General features: G+C 47.2%; 1 protein-coding gene across 2 annotated transcripts in view; it reads right to left on the bottom strand.

Moving 5' to 3' along the window:
- Window positions 1-17,545, bottom strand: part of LOC115092092 (solute carrier family 46 member 3-like) — a 61,295-nt gene that overhangs the window by 8,762 nt on the left and 34,988 nt on the right. The window contains exons 5-6 of one of the 2 annotated variants that reach the window (XM_029602614.1): window positions 16,791-16,836; window positions 10,032-10,166 (exon numbers count right to left, since the gene is read on the bottom strand). In XM_029602614.1, the coding sequence (XP_029458474.1) occupies window positions 10,097-10,166; window positions 16,791-16,836 (116 nt within the window). In that variant the 3' untranslated portion in view covers window positions 10,032-10,096. Of the gene's footprint in view, window positions 1-10,009; window positions 10,167-16,790; window positions 16,837-17,545 lie in introns of those variants that run through there. The other variant, XM_029602613.1, reaches the window with a different exon arrangement.

Raw genomic sequence — 17,545 nt, 5'->3', positions numbered from 1 at the left:
GCAGGTATTCCTGTGGATGAAGGCAGCAAAAGTTTTGGTTGTCAGGTGTATTGCTGTCACTATATTAACCTGCTCAGAACAGGTGCATATACACATGCTGTTAAAGATTTTTGCAGCTCTGGCAAGCCTTCTTTGACATGTCACAAAAAGTATTTCCACTCGTGGGATCTGCTTTATCCTATGGCCTTTGGCTAATGACTGGTTGTTTTCAAGCAGAACAATCCTTCTCCAAGTGTCTCAAGTGTTGCTGTGATAACTTAGCTTGGGGGAGGCTGTGCTACTTTCATGATTATTTACCTCAATTCTTCAGTGACTCATTACTATGAGTGAATTCAGGTATGAAGAGTCCACATGCCAACTCTAGTCTTTAGTGTAAGTAGGCTAGCCTTAAAGGAACCGAGTGAAGCAACACATTAATATTGTTGACATACCTCCACCTTTATCTTTATTACAAATTTATGTATCACCTAATGCCAAAGCTCAAAGCAATTTACAGTAAAACATTCATAATAAAAGTAAACAATAAAACAGAGCATTAAAATTATAACAAAATCATGAAAATAATAAGGAAATACAAAAAAATAAGATCACAACAAACAATGACAAACTTAAAATAAAACTATATACATAAAAGTAACCTAATGGACTGCCTTATGAAATTATATAAAAGCTAGACAAAATAAATGTGTCTTTAATAGGGACTTAAATTGCTTTGGACAGGTTTCCAGCTTCAAATCAAATCCAAATTTCAGGAGCAGCCCCATGTCCTCTACAGGTATTTCAATCTCCGCTTGCGGCTTTCCTCATTCCTTCAGTTACTCTTTTTAGAAAGTGAAGGCAAGTATGGTTAGTTGCATTCCGTGTCCAGTTTCTGGTGCTGGTAGGCAAACTTGAGAGTCACTCTATGGTGGGTTTCCATGTACAACTCCACCTCGTGTCCATTTTCTCCAAGACGGTAATCTTACATCTAGTGACACAATGCAGATGGGTACTTTCTCTTCCCACTACACTAGTTATTCCAGAAACGTAGTGCTGGATATACTGCATTTGCTGCTCTCATGCCCTAAGCTGTATGTCTGATTATCACTGCCTTAGTTTCTCCAGGTATCTCGGGTACAAGTCCTAGGCATGGAACTAGCACCAACAACCCTGAAAACACTCATTCTGATCTATGGCTTTGCCACCAATTAAGGGAATGAACACATGTGGGACATGAAAGAAGCTTCCTCTGAAAAGAGATGCAGGAATCTCTATGGAGATTTTAGCCAGATTGAGGCCACGTTTTTGGTTTAGACAATATGCACTACGTATCACCAAGTTTGATGTACGGGCCCCTTTATGTCTACAGCTAGGTGCAGTATGGTGATAGCTATATAATAATATGCATGTTAAAGTGGAACTTGCCAGTGGGAAGTTATCTTTCCATGGTGGTCAATGGCTGCCTGGTTCACTTTTTCTTTACGCTACAGTCAATGGCTGGGTACTACACCAACCTGCCACATGAGTTCTCCCAAGGAACATGTCACATCTACAAAGCAATTCTCTAGCTACTGGCTGTCTTTTCTACAAAGCTAATTCCATCCAACACTATATTTTTGCCTCTTTATCTCCAAGGCTGTGATTTTCCATTGGGCTTCATATGCTGAATGGGCAATATCACACTATACTACTCACGAGCTCTACTTGATATTGTGGCCGATGCTGCCTTAGTTTCTACAAGTATCTTGGGATGTAAGTGCTCAATACAGCAGTAGCCTATGTAGAATGTGGTCACTCAGCTCCATGGATTCATCACTATTAGAGCATAAGAACACAAGACTTGCCATACTGGGTCAGACCAAAGGTCTATCAAGCTCAGTATGCTGTTTCCAACAGTAGCTAATAGGGATGAGCTTCGTTTTTCTGGCTTGGGTCGAGTTTCTGTTCAGGCGCTTCATGGGAAAACTCGTTTTCCCATGGATTGTTTTTTGCCAAAAACGAAACTGGAACCCGAATCCGGAACCGGAAAAATGAATAAAACAAAACACAAATTGGGAAAAAAATACCACCCCAACCCTTAAATTTAACTTTCTTACACCCCCCCCATCCCAATCCCTCCCCAAGAATTACTAAAAGTCCCTGGTGGTCCAGCGGGGTCCCGCGAGCGATCTCTCCCTCCATGCCGTCGGGATGCATGTGACAGGGGCTGACCAATGGCACCGGTAGCCCCTGTGACATCGTAAGGGCAAGGCTATCGGCGCCATTTTGAATACTGGCAGCTGACGGCCCGAGTGCAGGAGATCGCTCCGGACCTTCGCTGGACCTCCAGAGACTTTTGGCAAGTCTTGGGGGGACTCCTGACGAAGCGCCCTTGTGACATCGTAAGGACAAGGCTATCGGCACCATTTTGAGTCATAGCAGGCCAGACAGCCCCACGGCATGGAGGGAGAGATCGCTCACGGGACCCCCCTGGACCACCAGGGACTTTTAGTAAGTCTTGGGGAGGGATCGGGATTGGTGGGGGGGTGTAAGAAAGTAAAATTTTGGGGTGGGTTTTTTTGTTTTTAATAAATGTGCCCCTCCTCCGGCACTAACCCGAAAAACGAATTTTCCCCGAAGCTCGGGGAAAATCCGTTTCATGGTTCAGGTCCCCCCGAACCACAACGAATTCATAATAGACGAATGCACATCTCTAGTGGCCAATCCAAGACACAAGAACCTGGCAGGATCCCAAAGGATAGATACATTCCATGCTGCTTATCCTAGGGATAAACAGTGGAGTTCTAATTCTGCTATATTGTTTTTGAGATGTGGCGACCAGAACTGCATACAAAATTCAAGATGAGGTCATTCTGTGGAGCAATACTGAGGCATTATGATATTTCAATTTTATTCTCCATTTCTTTCCCAATAAATCCTAGCATTCTATTTGATTTCTTGGCTGCTGCTGCACATTGAGCAAAAGATTTCAACGTGTTATCAACAATGATGCCCAGATCCTTTTCCTGAATGGTGATTCCTATTGTGGAATCTTGCATTGTGTAACTATAATTTGGGTTACTGTTTCCTAAGTGCATCACTTTGCATTTGTCCACATTAAATTTCATTTGCCATTTATATGCCAGGTCTCCCAGTTTTGCAATTTTTCACAATCTCTTGTGATTTAACTATTGAATGAAATGACCTCATATAAACACACCAGGGAGGTTTCCACTTGGACAAAAGAGGTAGTGTCTCAGGAGGTAGGTTTTGCTCACATTGATGCTGTTTTTTTCCTTGGGCAGCTCACAGTACTCATTCCAGAGTACTTTTACAACCAAATGCAGTATGCTTACAGGACGATGCAGCATTACCAATTTTAAAATAGGTGACTCCAAACATTGTTGTTGGTCAACAATTTACATAGATAGATGATCCCCTTCATATCTTTTGCAGGCAGTACAACCGATCTGATAATCTTCCGGGCAGTGCCCAACAAGGAGGACTGTTGCTTCCCTCTCCTTGGTATGAGGCAGAAATAACTTACAGTAAATGCACTGAAGAACTGGGGCTCAGCATTTATTGGATGGGGCCATGATACATTTGGTAATATACAATAGGCATAACCGACTGTCAGATATTGTCTTCGATATGTTCATAGATATATACAATAAAGAAATACACTGGTTTCACCAAATTATGAACACGAACCCCGATGTGTGGTCAACTATAAACAGCTTTCTGGATTCCAAGATATGGCAGAAGCTGGGTAGATAGGGATCTCCCAGCAAGTGAGGTTTTGTTATGGGGTTCACCACACCCAAAGGCACACACAGCAAGTCCTATGTTGAAAGGCAGGTCAGGCAAAGAATACTAAGCTGGAATTTCTGCTACTTTGTTGCATGGATGAGTGAAAGTGCAGACGAGTTGCCTGTAAAAGTCTTCAGCTTTGACGACCAGGACTGGCCTGCTCACCAACCCAAATTGCACTGCATGATTAATAAGTGAGTCCTGATATTTTATGGACCAGGACATCGCTGCACCACAGAGATCAGGATCATCAGAGGGGTGGAATTTCAATGGCCCTGCATCCCCAAAGGTGAAATGTTGCAGTAGCATGCTACTTAATGTAGAGATTACTTACCTGATGGACTCAAAACAAGTGGGTATAGTGTGCTCGTGCTAGCAGTTGGAGACGGATCTGACGTCAGCACGGGTACATATACCCCCACAGGAAGTGCCGCAAATCAGTAATATTCCTTGCAAAAGCTGTAGCTGACCGATCGATTAATGAACAGGATTACCCTGACCGATTGATAGTAGCTGGAGACCGCCAGTGTTCTCAACCGGAAGGTGTCGACACCCGGCAGGGTGGATGGCCTATTATAAGAAAACATGGCTGACCGTGAATCGGTGAATCCCCATGTATGCCGGCAGCCGGGCGGGATGCTGAGTCCATCTGCATACACTAAGGAAAACGAGATTATCAGGTAAGTAATCTCTACATTTCCTAGCGTGTAGCAGATGGACTCAAAACAAGTGGGATGTACAAAAGCTACTCCCGGACTGGGCGGGAGGCTGCCCGAGGACCGTTTAGGATTGCCCTCGCAAATGCTGTGTCCTCCCTGGCCTGAACGTCCAGACGGTAGAATCTGGAGAAGGTATGGAGGGAGGACCACATTGCCGCTTTACATATCTCTGCAGGCGACAGCAGCTTAGCTTCTGCCCAAGAGGCTGATTGTGCTCTGGTGGAATGAGCCTTGACCTGTAGAGGCGGTGGTTTTCCCGCCTCTATGTAGGCTGCCTTGATAACTTCTTTAATCCAGTGGGTGATGGTTGGCCGTGAGGCCGCTTCCCCTTGCTTCTTCCCGCTGTGCAGGACGAACAGGTGGTCCGTCTTTCGTACTGCTTCTGACATTTCCAGGTATCTGGACAGCAGTCTGCCGATGTCGAGATGGCGTAGCATTCGACCTTCCTCCGACTTCTTCAAACCTTCCGTGGTAGGTAAGGATATGGTTTGGTTGAGGTGAAAGTGTGAGACCACTTTGGGTAAAAAGGATGGAACTGTGCGAAGATGGATAGCCTCTGGAGTGATTCTGAGAAATGGATCACGACAGGATAGTGCTTGTAGCTCTGAGATGCGGCATGCTGAACACACAGCCAGCAAGAACACCATCTTCAATGTTAACAAATGGAGGAAACGTGAGACGTCTGGGTGGTTGGCAATGGTGTTGCCGTCACTCCTGGGACCGTAGCAAGACAGCGCTGCTACCTGAACCTTGATGGAGCTGAGGGACAGACCCTTCTGAAGTCCATCTTGTAGGAAGTCCAAAATGATAGGAATCTTAGCGGCATGCGGATTGGTGGCATGAGAGTCGCACCAGGCTTCAAAAACTCTCCAGATCCTGATATATGTTAGGGATGTGGAGAACTTGCGTGCTCGGAGGAGTGTATCTATAACCGACTCCGAGTATCCCCTTTTCTTCAGTCTCGCCCTCTCAATGGCCAGACCGTAAGATAGAATTGAGCCGGATCCTCGTGGAGGATGGGACCTTGCCGCAGCAGGTCCCTGTAGGGAGGCAGAGGTAGAGGGTTCCCTGCCAGTAGTCTTCTCATGTCTGCGTACCAGGGTCTTCTTGGCCAGTCCGGGGCCACTAGAAGAACTAGGCCTCTGTGTCGCTGAATCCTGTGTACAATGGCGCCCAGCAGGGGCCATGGAGGAAAAGGCGTATAGCAGGATCCCTTGAGGCCACGGCTACCAGGGCATCGATCCCCTGAGCCCGAGGATCCCGCCTGCGGCTGAAATATCTGGGAACTTGAGTATTGGACCTGTCCGCTAAGAGGTCCATGGCTGGCGTCCCCCAGCGATCCACAATTATCTGAAAAGCTGTGGGTGACAGCTGCCACTCCCCCGGATTTAGGCTTTCTCTGCTGAGGAAGTCTGCCGTCGTATTGTCCTTCCCGGCAATGTGGACAGCGGAGATGTCCTGGAGATTTGCTTCTGCCCAAATCATCAGGGGAGCTATTTCCAGGGACACTTGTTGGCTTCTGGTTCCGCCCTGATGATTGATTTATGCCACCGTGGTGGCGTTGTCCGACATCATTCTGACCGCTCTGTCGCGAAGTCTGTGGGCAAATCGCAGGCACGCTAGCCTGACTGCCCGTGCCTCTAGTCGGTTGATGTTCCACCTCGTCTCTTCTCTGGTCCACCGCCCTTGGGCGGTGAGTTCCTCGCAGTGAGCTCCCCATCCATTCAGGCTGGCATCTGTGGTGAGGACATTCTTGACCCCCGGCTCATATGGCCGGGCTGCAACCACCATCGTAGCTGATACCGCACTCTGGTCGGTAGAGGTAGGCGTATGGTGTGGTTCTGTGATCGTGGGCTCCATCGAGATAGAAGGGCGCATTGCAACAGTCTCATATGAGCCCACTCCCATGGCACTACCTCCAGAGTGGACGACATGAGGCCGAGGACCTGTAGGTAATCCCGAGCTGTGGGCCGGCTGGTGCTCAGCAGGGCCTGTAGATGACTCTGGAGTTTTGATTTTCTCTTGGAGGTCAGACTGACCTTGTCCTCTCGGGTGTCGAATTGGACCCCTAGGTATTCCAGTGACTGGGACGGCTGTAGGGAGCTCTTGTGTATGTTGACCACCCATCCGAGGCTTTCCAGAAGAGCTATAACTCTGTTGGTTGCCCGGTGGCTCTCCTCTGGTGATTTTGCCCTGATCAGCTAATCGTCCAGGTAGGGATGGACGAGAATTCCCTCCTTCCTGAGTGCCGCTGTCACTACTACTATTACCTTGGTAAAGATCCGCGGCGCGGTGGCTAACTCGAAGGGTAAAGCTCGGAACTGGAAGTGCTGATTCAGGACTTTGAAGCGTAAATAGCGCTGGTGATCCCGATGGATTGGGATATGTAAATAAGCTTCCGACAGATCTAGGGAGGTAAGAAACTCCCCTGGCTGTACTGAATTCTTGACAGACCGTAGAGTTTCCATGCGAAAGCTGGGGACCCGTAGGTGTCGGTTAACTGACTTGAGGTCCAGGACGGGCCTAAAAGTGCCCTCCTTCTTGGGTACTATGAAATAAATGGAATAATGCCCAGAATTTCTCTCTCCCGCAGGTACTGGGATTATGGCTTTTAGTGCCAGGAGCCTCTGTAAGGTCACTTCTAGTGCCGCTGCCTTGAGCGGTGAACAAGGAGATTCCACAAACTTGTTTGGCGGAAGCCGAAAGAAATTCAGGTAATATCCTTCTCAAATGATGGCGAGGACCCACTGGTCCGAAGTAATCTCGACCCACCTGCGGTAGAAGAGGGTTAGCCTGCCTCCTATGGCTGCTACCCCCGGATGAGTCAGCTGATTGTCATTGTGGAGTGCAGCCGGGGCCTGAACCCGAGCCGGTTCTCTTCTTGTTGTGCTTAGTCCGAAACAACTGGTTCCTGGCCTGTGAACGAGGTACTCGATAGCGAGTCCTGTAAGGGTGGAAGCGCTGCGAATTTCTACCTCTAGATGATCTAGGAAAAGAACGCTGGCTCCTCCTCGCCCTGCCTTCTGGTAGACGGGGTAATGGAGAGGCACCCCATTTAGTAGCCCAGCTCTCGAGATCGCTGCCAAACAGTAAGGAACCCTTAAAGGGCATTCTTGTGAGTCGTGTCTTGGAGGACGAGTCGGCTGCCCAATTACGTAGCCACAGCTGTCTCCTGGCTGCCACTGAGGACGACACCCCCTTGGCTGCCGTACGGACGAGGTCGGAGGCTGCGTCAGTGAGAAATGCGAGAGCTGATTCCATGTCTGCTCCCTGGGTGTTGTTTCTCGCCTGTGACAAACAGGAACGCGTCACCACGGTGCAGCAGGTCACGATTCATAGGGACATGGCTGCTACCTCAAAAGCTTGTTTCAGAATGGTGTCCATGCGTCGGTCATGCGAATCCTTGAGGGCCGCTCCCCCCTCAACCGGATGGTGGTATGCTTCACTATTGCGTTAACTATGGCGTCTACCTTGGGGCCCGCTAGTAGCTCCTTGGATGCCGGATCCAGAGGGTACATGCCTGCCAAGGCCTGACCCCCTTTGAATGAGGCCTCCGGTGCCTTCCATTCCAGATCGATTAGCTGCTATGCTGCCTGTAGGAGGGGAAAATGGTGAGCTGGTTGGCGCAGACCCTCTAACAGGGGGTTCATCTGGGTGACCTGGCCTGGAATGGCCAGTTCCGAAAGGCATTGTGAGACCAGGCTTGAAAGATCCTCTTTCCGAAAGAAGCGCCTCATGGTCCGATATGGCTCTATCTCCGAGGGAAGTTCACCCTCCTCGGGGGGCTCCTCCCTGTCCTGGGAGCAATCCGAATCCCCATAATCGGGGCTGTCGGGAGGCGAGTGGCTGCGCCTAGGTCTCGAGGGGCCAGGTACCGGATCCACCGGAACGGAAAGACCTGTTCGAGGAGCAAACTGCATCTGGACAAAGGCGAGAATCCCCTTGAATAATTCCACCCAGGAAAGCGAAGCCAGATCTGGCCGTAGGGGCACCAGGTCTCTCGGGTTCCCTGGTGGCTCGCCGCGGCCCGCTAAGTCCGGTATGCTCCCTGAGGAACCGCTGGGCTGAGGCCAATCCTGTCCTGGAACTCCCATGGCCTCCTCACATTGGGCACAAAGTGAGTCTGCTTCCTCGCTCTGTGTGGCTCTGAGATTGCATGCTGAGCAGAGGCTTAGAGCTTTCATGCCAGATTCTGGAGGTGCCGGCTCTGCGGCCGCATGGGCTCTCTTATGCTCCATTCGCCTGAAATTCAGTGTCGCTCAATAAAGTGCGCCTAACAAGAGCGCTTAATAGCATGCACCTAGAACGGGCGTCTTAGAAAGTGCGCCTATCCACGGGCGTCATAGAAGCGTGTGCCTATCCAAGGGCGCCTTACAAATGTGCGCCTATACACGGGCGCCTTAGAAATGTGCGCCTAAACACGGGCGTCTTAGAAATGTGCTAACAACGTGCGCCTATCGCGTGCGCTAACAACGTGCGCCTATCGCAGGCGCTAAGCTAATCGGCGAAGGCGAGCAGGCAGGCAAAAAATGGCGACCTCCTTGGCGTGCTGCCTCGTAGGCAGGCCCAGTTAATCCACACTTCCTCATAGACCAAGTAAAGATAAACGCCTTAACTTGTCTTCGGCGCTTCCCGGCTGCAACCCGGGCGGTCTCCGGCTGCGGGGGGGACAATTACCTACACCGCCGTGCATAAGGAAGTGCGCCCGCTGCCTCTAAGCCGCGCCCGAGCCCTTCTCACTCGGGGGCCAAGCCGCGCCCGAACTCGTCTTGCTCGGGGGCCAAGCCGCGCCCGAGCCCTTCTCACTCGGGGGCTAGGTCCCTGCCGCGAACCGGCCACCGGACCGAGGCTCTTACCTCCGAGGGACCACGGAAGTCAGCTCGGGAAACTCAACTGGGTGAGCGCCTGGCATCACCACAGGAGTGCGCGGGGCTTGTCTTCAATAGGTTTCGTCTAGGAATTTAGTAGTTAGAATTTGGAAACACGCTCAGCGAGCGTGAGGTAGCTCCAAACTGCTTTGGAGACGGAAATTACTGATTTGCGGCACTTCCTGTGGGGGTATATGTACCCGTGCTGACGTCAGATCCGTCTCCAACTGCTAGCACGAGCACACTATACCCACTTGTTTTGAGTCCATCTGCTACACGCTAGGAAATGAGCCTTTACTGAACAGCAAGGCAGCAGGCGAGGGTGTGGTCACCCTTGGGGGTATTGAGAATATGTTAACTGGTTGAATTGTTTATGTAATTGGCCGATGCTGCAGCCATATCTGTCTAATAAAGATCTTTGTTTCAAATACTGGTGTAGCATAGCTTCTTTCATGGCTCTGGTTAAAGAAATTGGGAAAGACGGGGGGAGGTGGGGGTTGGAGTGGGCAATTATATAAGCTCGAGAGAGGAGGTGGGTATACACTTGACACAGTTGTACTTTATCCTCCAAGCAGTATAACTAGTTTGCTTTGTTTTAAAAAAAAAATGTAAGCACATGTCAAGACTGCGATAGTAAAAGACTAATTTACTTACCAGACAATGCTGAATGGAACAACAGAAAGGCCAGCGGCCAGCAAGAAGCAGAAGCCTGGATACCACATGACTGTGGCAGCATAAATGCTATTGAAAACGATCAGTGCAACAGTCCCCATCAAACTTTCTAAGCAGGCAATGCAAGCAAAGAGTGCTCCTGTTTAGAAGAAATAAACAGTAAGATAAAAATATCAAAAGCTTTAAATTTGTATTTAAAAACTCTCACTGCCAGAATCAAGATCTCATTCATTTAAAATGACACAATCATATCTTTACAGGACGATCGCATTGTGTGCATGTACAGTTAGAGGATAAACTGCCTGCAGGACCTTTAATTTAATTCAACACAGCTGGGCATTTCATGGGAAAATATCCTCTGCAACAAGTTAAATAGTTTAGACAAGTTATTTCTTTCCCTTTTCTTGTGGGCAGAAATCTAAGCCACGGTGATCATTAGGATGGAGTGGCCTAGCAGTTACAGCAATGGGAAACTACTTTCCACAAGACCTCTCTCTGTGATCCCAGACATGTCACTTTATCTCCCGTTGCCTCAGGTACCCACAAAGATTGTAATCTCTCTGGAGCAAGGACTTATTGTACCTGAATTCTAATAATGCATTCACCTTATCATTTGGAAATGTGAACTAAAAATAAAATATTTTGTTAAAATTATTTCTTGAGTATGAAAAATGAACAAGCAGGTCAAAACTGGCAACACAATTTTGTTGCTGTGTTCAACTTTGCTACTGCAAGTGTCTAGAACCTGCTGTGCAATGTTATACAATTTCCAAATCTGATAGGAAAGAAGATCCTAAATATTCAGAACTTTCATGACGACAGACCAGAAAAATTGTACATTCACAAAATATTGTATGATCTGAAGTATCAATGGTGGAATAACATAACAGTAACGACAGCAGAAAAAAACCAGATGGTCCATCCAGTCTGCCCAGCAAGCATCTTATGGTAGTATATGCCATTCCTGCAGGATACCCCCATGTTTCTCTTAAGGGTAATAATTGCACGCCATGCAGATACCCCCAAGCTTTATGGTAAGGGTGGTAATATTCACAATCAAAACCAAGCAATTGTCAAACCCATAACAAATTACTGCTGGCAACATTTTTACTGGGTGAGGAGCCTTCTTGATAATTCAGACAATGCTGCTTGACGTTCTTTGCTTTGGGACTTGTCTGTGGAAGCCGTCCTGTGCTTTTTCCCTTATGTCTGCGTGTCAATAACCCAGACCATAAAGGTCAGGCCTCATGTTGGTTGTCATCTGTATCTAATTCTTCTTTTTATTACCTACCCCTCCCTAGCCAAAACGGGGAGTGATGTAGTTGCGTCAAAAGCATCAAAGCTATTAGTTGAGGGTATTAATCCTCATGCCTGCTGTTAAGGGTAGTAACTAGTACACCATGCAGGTTACCCCTACGCACCCTCTTCTTCATTTCTGTCCTCCAGCCTTTAGGATCCACAGTGTTTATTTCATGCCCCTTTGAATTCATTGATTGTTTTCTTCATCATCATCTCCTCCTCCTCCATCATCTCACCACCCTCGCTGTGAAGAAATATTTCCTGATGTTGGTTCTGAATCATCCCCCACTGGAGTTTCATTTTGTGACACCTAGTTCTATTGTTTACTTTCTGACGGAAAAGGTTTAAAGTTTGTGCATCATTAAAATCTTTCAGGTATCTGAAGGTCTGTATCATATCCCCGCTACAACTCCTCTCTTCCAAGGTATACATATTTAAATCCTTCAGCCTCTCTTTATAAGTCTTCCGATACAGACCCCATACCATTTTGGTCACCCTTCTCTGGACCACCTTCATCCTGTTTCTATCTTTTTTGAGATATGGTCTCCAGAACTGAACAATGTACTCCAGGTAAGGCCTCACCAAGAACCTGACGAGCATTATCACTTCCTTTTTCCTGCTCATTATTCCTCTTTGATCGCGTGCTGGCAAAAGGGGCTCGACTCACGATGGAGAGAGCCATGGCAACTCAACGGCTGAAGTCTGGAAGCACCATCCTGCTAGGAAAGTAAAAAGTGAAGTGGGAGCAGTGTGGGTCCGGTTTTGAGGGAACAGGCGCGATTGGAGAGGGAAGGATACAAAGGTCGGCTGGAATTGGGTGGTGAGGGAAATGTTGATTGGGAGAAGGAAATTGCTTGGGAAATCCGAGGCATCCCTGAGTGTGGGATCGCGGGGGGCTGAGCTCAGGGGAGAAGGTGGAGATCAGACCCTGTGGCCACGTGGGGGAAATAAAAAAATAAAATAAAAGGGGGAAACCGTTAATTGAGTGAGAACCAGGACTGAGGCAGTGGGCCGCCGGTTCAAATCCCCAATTTAAATAAATAAATAAATAATAGTGCTGGACTGATGGTTCCCAGGCCTGAGGCCTGACCAGTGAGGTGGTGCTTGCAGTGCCAGGGGTGATGGGTTTGAGTTCAGCTTTGGAAAATGGAGAAGGAAGTTAAGGAGTGTACTGGTCAAGCTTACTTTTGGTAAAAAAAAAAAAAAAAAACAAAACTGAAAAGGTCTTGTAGCTATAGTGGAAGCTCAAAAAAGAGAGGGAAGAGAAGAGCGGTAGGAGCAGAGGAGAATGGCTGGGGACAAGCTATCTCCCGCTCAATTTATAAAAAAAAAAAATATAAAGAAAGAAAAAGGGAAGATGCCTTCTGGTCCAGCCACCAACGCTCCCGCAGGCACCTCAACAGAGGCACAGCAGGCAGGACGCAGATTACATGCAGCGCGTCCAACGACCGCAAGGGAAGGTGACGCTGAGGGCAGTGCAAGTGCAGAGAGTGTGCGGTGCCAGGGGCAGGCGGGTGCAGCAAACAGCCGGAGGGGGGCCCATGGCGGATGAGGTTCCGGTTGAGGGGTGTCCCGGAGGGTGACCATACCGGCAGAACCGCAGACAAGCGAAGCAGACCGGCAAAATCGCAGGCAAGCTAGGCAGCGTCGGCTGCTGGGCACACTATGGAGACGGGTGCGAAGGAGGAGGTGGAGCTGGGGCCACAGCAGCGAGGCTTGGAGAGGGCGATGGCTTCTCATGCTCCATGCCAGAGACCCCTCGAGGGCATGCAGCCGCAGGCCAGCCGGAGTAATTGTCAGACGCATAGGGGCTTTGATGGTTGCCCGTGTCGACAGGTGCCCATGTCCGCCGAGCGGATGGTTACCCCCGTCGTCATCAGTTAGGACGCAGGGATGGCAAGGATGCGGCAGTCGGCCATGCCATGCAGGGCAGAACTTTGGCAGCACTTGCAGGCATCCAGGAGTGCCATGGGGCCACGGCGTCCCCTGCCCATCCCCAGGATAGAGCCGGGTGGGAAGGCCATTGGATGATGCGGCGGAATGAGCAGACAAGGCTTCTATCGGTTGCCAGGTGGTCCCGGCCGGCACCACCACGGGGAGCCTTCCTAGTCAAGAGGGAGTGCAGGCGCATCTTGCTGCCCTGCAGGTTGGTGCAACCGGACCAAGGTCACTTGAGGGAGACAAATCAGGAGGCATGTCAGGGGCCCATACTGGTGCTCCAGCATCGGTCAGATCTGATGGCCTGGTGGCACAGGGAGATGGAGGAGTGCAGCAGGGAAGAGTGAGTGCAGACGAGGGAGCAGACCCAGCCAGACAGATCGGGCACTGCAGATGGAAGACGGCAATGCTGGGGAGTCTGGGGATGAGGACGTAGGGAGAGGGCAGAGGATAAGTTCCACTAGGCAGAGGACAACACGGTGACAGCTGGAAAGGAGTGCGGGGCGAGGCACAAGCACAGGGCGTGTTCCAGCTCAAACAGTTCATTTCCACGACATCTTTGGACTCCGCAGGTGACAGTTCAACGGACAGGGAGTCCAGGGGCCCGCCCGCACACATCGCCCTACCGGAACTATGGGAGGACGTGCCCAGGCAACTGCGCAAGGGAATCAGAGGGGAAACTACATGGATGTTTTCGGGTCCTGCATGGATGGCGCAGATCAAAGGACAGAGGGAAAGCGGGGGGCGAACTGGCAACGGTGGGAGAGGGAGACGAGGAGTCCAGAGAACTTCGTTGACTGGATGGAGGTGTTTCTTGGCATGATAGGCGTGGTGGGACTTCGGGAACCTTCATGGCATGTCCCATTTTGGGTTGCGCAGCCGGTATCCAGGAGCATGAGAGTTGGGCGTGGCTCAACTGTGACGAGAAATTCCAGGACAAAAGGGAGGGGAGTCTGTTCATCGCATGGGGAGCTCGGCAGGCCGGCCTCTGGATGCAGCAGATGGCACGCAGGGTGACGGATTGCACTCGGGAGACACAGGAGGATTATCTCTCAGCAGACATTCAGTTGGGAGGGCGCGGTCACAGGACAACACATGCCGGTGTTGTAGCGGAACAGCACACACATTCCAGGATTGCAAATTTGGGCATGTGTGTTCACACGCGCAGCTCCACACCCACTGATGAGGTGCCCGGCGGAACCTATGACGGGGAGTAAGGCTGGAACGGTCTGGGAGCCTGTAGTTCAAGGAAGCACCATCACCCATCAAGTTGGAGGCAGCAATACCATGGCGGGAACTTTGGGCAGGGCCTGGTGGCTCACCAGGAAGGGCGCCTGCCTCTCAGCCAGGCACCTTCAAGGTATTAAACACACAAGGATATATTTAAACAAGTTATCCTCTATCCATTAACTCATAACATACCCAGAGAATATATTATTTGTGCAAAAATGTCTGTATTTTATTCATATCCAATATATTACATTCTATCTAGACTATTAAAATCTAATCAAAATATACTCATCCATTGACACCACTTTTTAAACCACATGAAACATGTAAACATTGTGAGTCAAAAATCAACAATTTCAAAATTTTTTCTTTTTTCACAAGAAACTTATAACATCTTTTTTCACAAGAGGCTTATAACATCTTTCATTAATTAGTAGCTATTTTTTCTCATTTATATATTATTTTCTAATCACAGATTTATTATTTTATATCCACTCCTAATTACGATTAAGTTTCACATCTTGTGTCTGATCCTCCCGATCTCGAATAAATTTCATATCTTTTGTCTGGTCCAAGAAAGATTTTTGTTTCACCCCCTCCTTGGAGTTTCCTCTGGGACTGACCGCAATAGTGCTCTCCGAAATATTCTTTCCACACTTGCCCTAAAACACACATAATTATACCTATGAACTATCGGAAACCCATTTTAAATCACTCACCCGACTCTCTTAATACTATCCATACTAACCTTAAATGACAAAGTCGTAATCTCACAAGTTCAATTCAGTACATCAATGGGTATACTCACAACTGCTTATTATCACTTTAATCATTTATTCATGACCTTCATGGTTTCAATGCCGTTATCTATAAACTGAACAGGCAACACTGTCAGAATGTAAATCACCCTCAACCCGCACTGCCATCTTGTCAACTTACTTTCTACCGGAACTGACGTCCTCACCGTCAATAGTCACACGTCATAGCGTAATAGCATAACCCCTCTTCCCTTCTCATTATAAAGGCAAACCCATCAATCACACTAACTAAATAATTAGCGGGGAAAACACCCTATTTAAATTATCAAAACTCGTCTACCCACATTTCCCAAAGATCAAACCACCTAATTAGCAATATTCTAAGCACAATTGCAATTACCTAAAAAAATGCATTCCACTCTATAGGTCCATTAAGACCTCCTGGCGCTACCGTCCCCAAATTGAAAATAAAGCATTGTTCTGTTCTTCTCAACATTAAAGACAAATCTCCACCATTCTGAAGACATAATTTTTTAATCACAAAGAATTTAATATCTTCCACTGTATGTCTGAACTCTGCCCAGTGCTCTACTAAAGGCGCATGTTCTTTTAAGGCTTTAATTCTGCTCCTATGTTCAATAATACGAGACCGAATAACTCTAACGGTCTTGTCCAATATAAATTAGCCCACATGGACAATCAATCACGTAAATTACCCCACTAGTATTGCATGAAAACAACTCTGGTAGTCTATAAGGATAGGCCAAGTTAGAATGATTAAATTCTTTGCATTGTAAAACATGTCGACATACAGAACAAGCCCCACATGGGATCTGTCCATGGTCCTGATTCTCCTCTGAAATCTGCCTCCGATGTTTCAATTTACATCTTAAATTCCAATGCTTTTTTATTGCAAAAATAGGTTTCTCAGAGAAACTTGTCACTGAGGATAAAATATGCCAATGTTTCAATATGCTTGCCTTTATTTCTGTAATTTTTGATGAATAAGGGATTGAACATATATCCCTTGAAAGAGGCTCTTTCTGATTTTGTAATAAAAGATTATCCCTATTGGCATATAATGCCCTTTTGTAAGCTCTCTTAATGGTAGATTTAGCATATCCTTGAGCTGCAAATTGATCACTCAGTTGTTGGACTTGAATCTTATATTCAGTTATAGAGGTACACAACCTTCTGTAGCGTAAAAATTGACCTATGTGTATATTGTCTCGCAATTGCTTGGGATGAAAGCTCTGGTAGTGTAACAGCGTATTTCTATCAGTTGCTTTTTTATAAACCATAGTAACCAATCTATATTCATGAATATAAACTCGCATTTCCAAAAATGTGACAGTTCTCTTATCCTTAATTACAGTGAACTTCAAATTGGGATCACTTGCATTCAGTTACTCCAATTCATCATCACTTCCTTGCCAGATGAAAAACAAATCATCAATATATCTCTTCCACGTAATAATCTGAGAAAACCACCTAGACCTATACACAAAGTTTTTCTTCGAACAAAGCAACATACATACATGCGACACTCGGCGCCATGGGAGATCCCATGGGGATGCCTTTGATCTGTAGAAAAAATTTAGAATTATAACGAAAACAATTACAATTCAATGTAATTTCTGCAATATTTAATAAAAATTGTAATCTCTTTTCTGACAGATCCATTTTTTTTAATTCCCACTTGACAATCTGCAAAGCATCTTTTTGGGGGATATTAGGGTAAAGGGGCACAATATCCGCAGTCACCAATGTCCAATTGTCATTAGCTTGGGGTAACCCAGCTAGTTGGTTAATAAAATCTGTGGAATCTTTCACGTACGAGGTGATAGATGCAACATGGGGTTGAAGATAATGGTCTATTAATTTTGCTAACGGTTCTAAGATGGTACCTATTCCCGAAACAATTGGTCTACTAGGTGGGTTTGTCATAGATTTCTGCACTTTTGGTAATATATAGAAATATGCAATAGTAGGATGTGCCACATACAAAAAACGAAATTCTTTCTGGGAAATGATTTTTTCTTTAACAGCCAGTTCCAAGATATTATTGACTCTCTGACATACGGTAGAACTAAAAGTATCATCTAACTCCCTGTAAAAATGCTGATCATTTAATTGTCTCAAGACCTCTCGGTCATAATCACATACATTCAAGATCACTAAACCTCCTCCTTTGTCCGCTGCCACGATCTTAATTGTTTTATCATCTCGTAACTGTTGAATGGCTTGCCATTCTTCCTTAGAGAGATTATATGCCAAATATTCCTTTTTATTT

The sequence above is a fragment of the Rhinatrema bivittatum genome, chromosome 5 (assembly GCF_901001135.1).
Source record: "Rhinatrema bivittatum chromosome 5, aRhiBiv1.1, whole genome shotgun sequence".
Classification (NCBI taxonomy): Eukaryota; Metazoa; Chordata; class Amphibia; order Gymnophiona; family Rhinatrematidae; genus Rhinatrema; species Rhinatrema bivittatum.
Note: the sequence above shows the minus strand (reverse complement) of the source record. Positions and strands in the feature narration are given on the sequence as shown.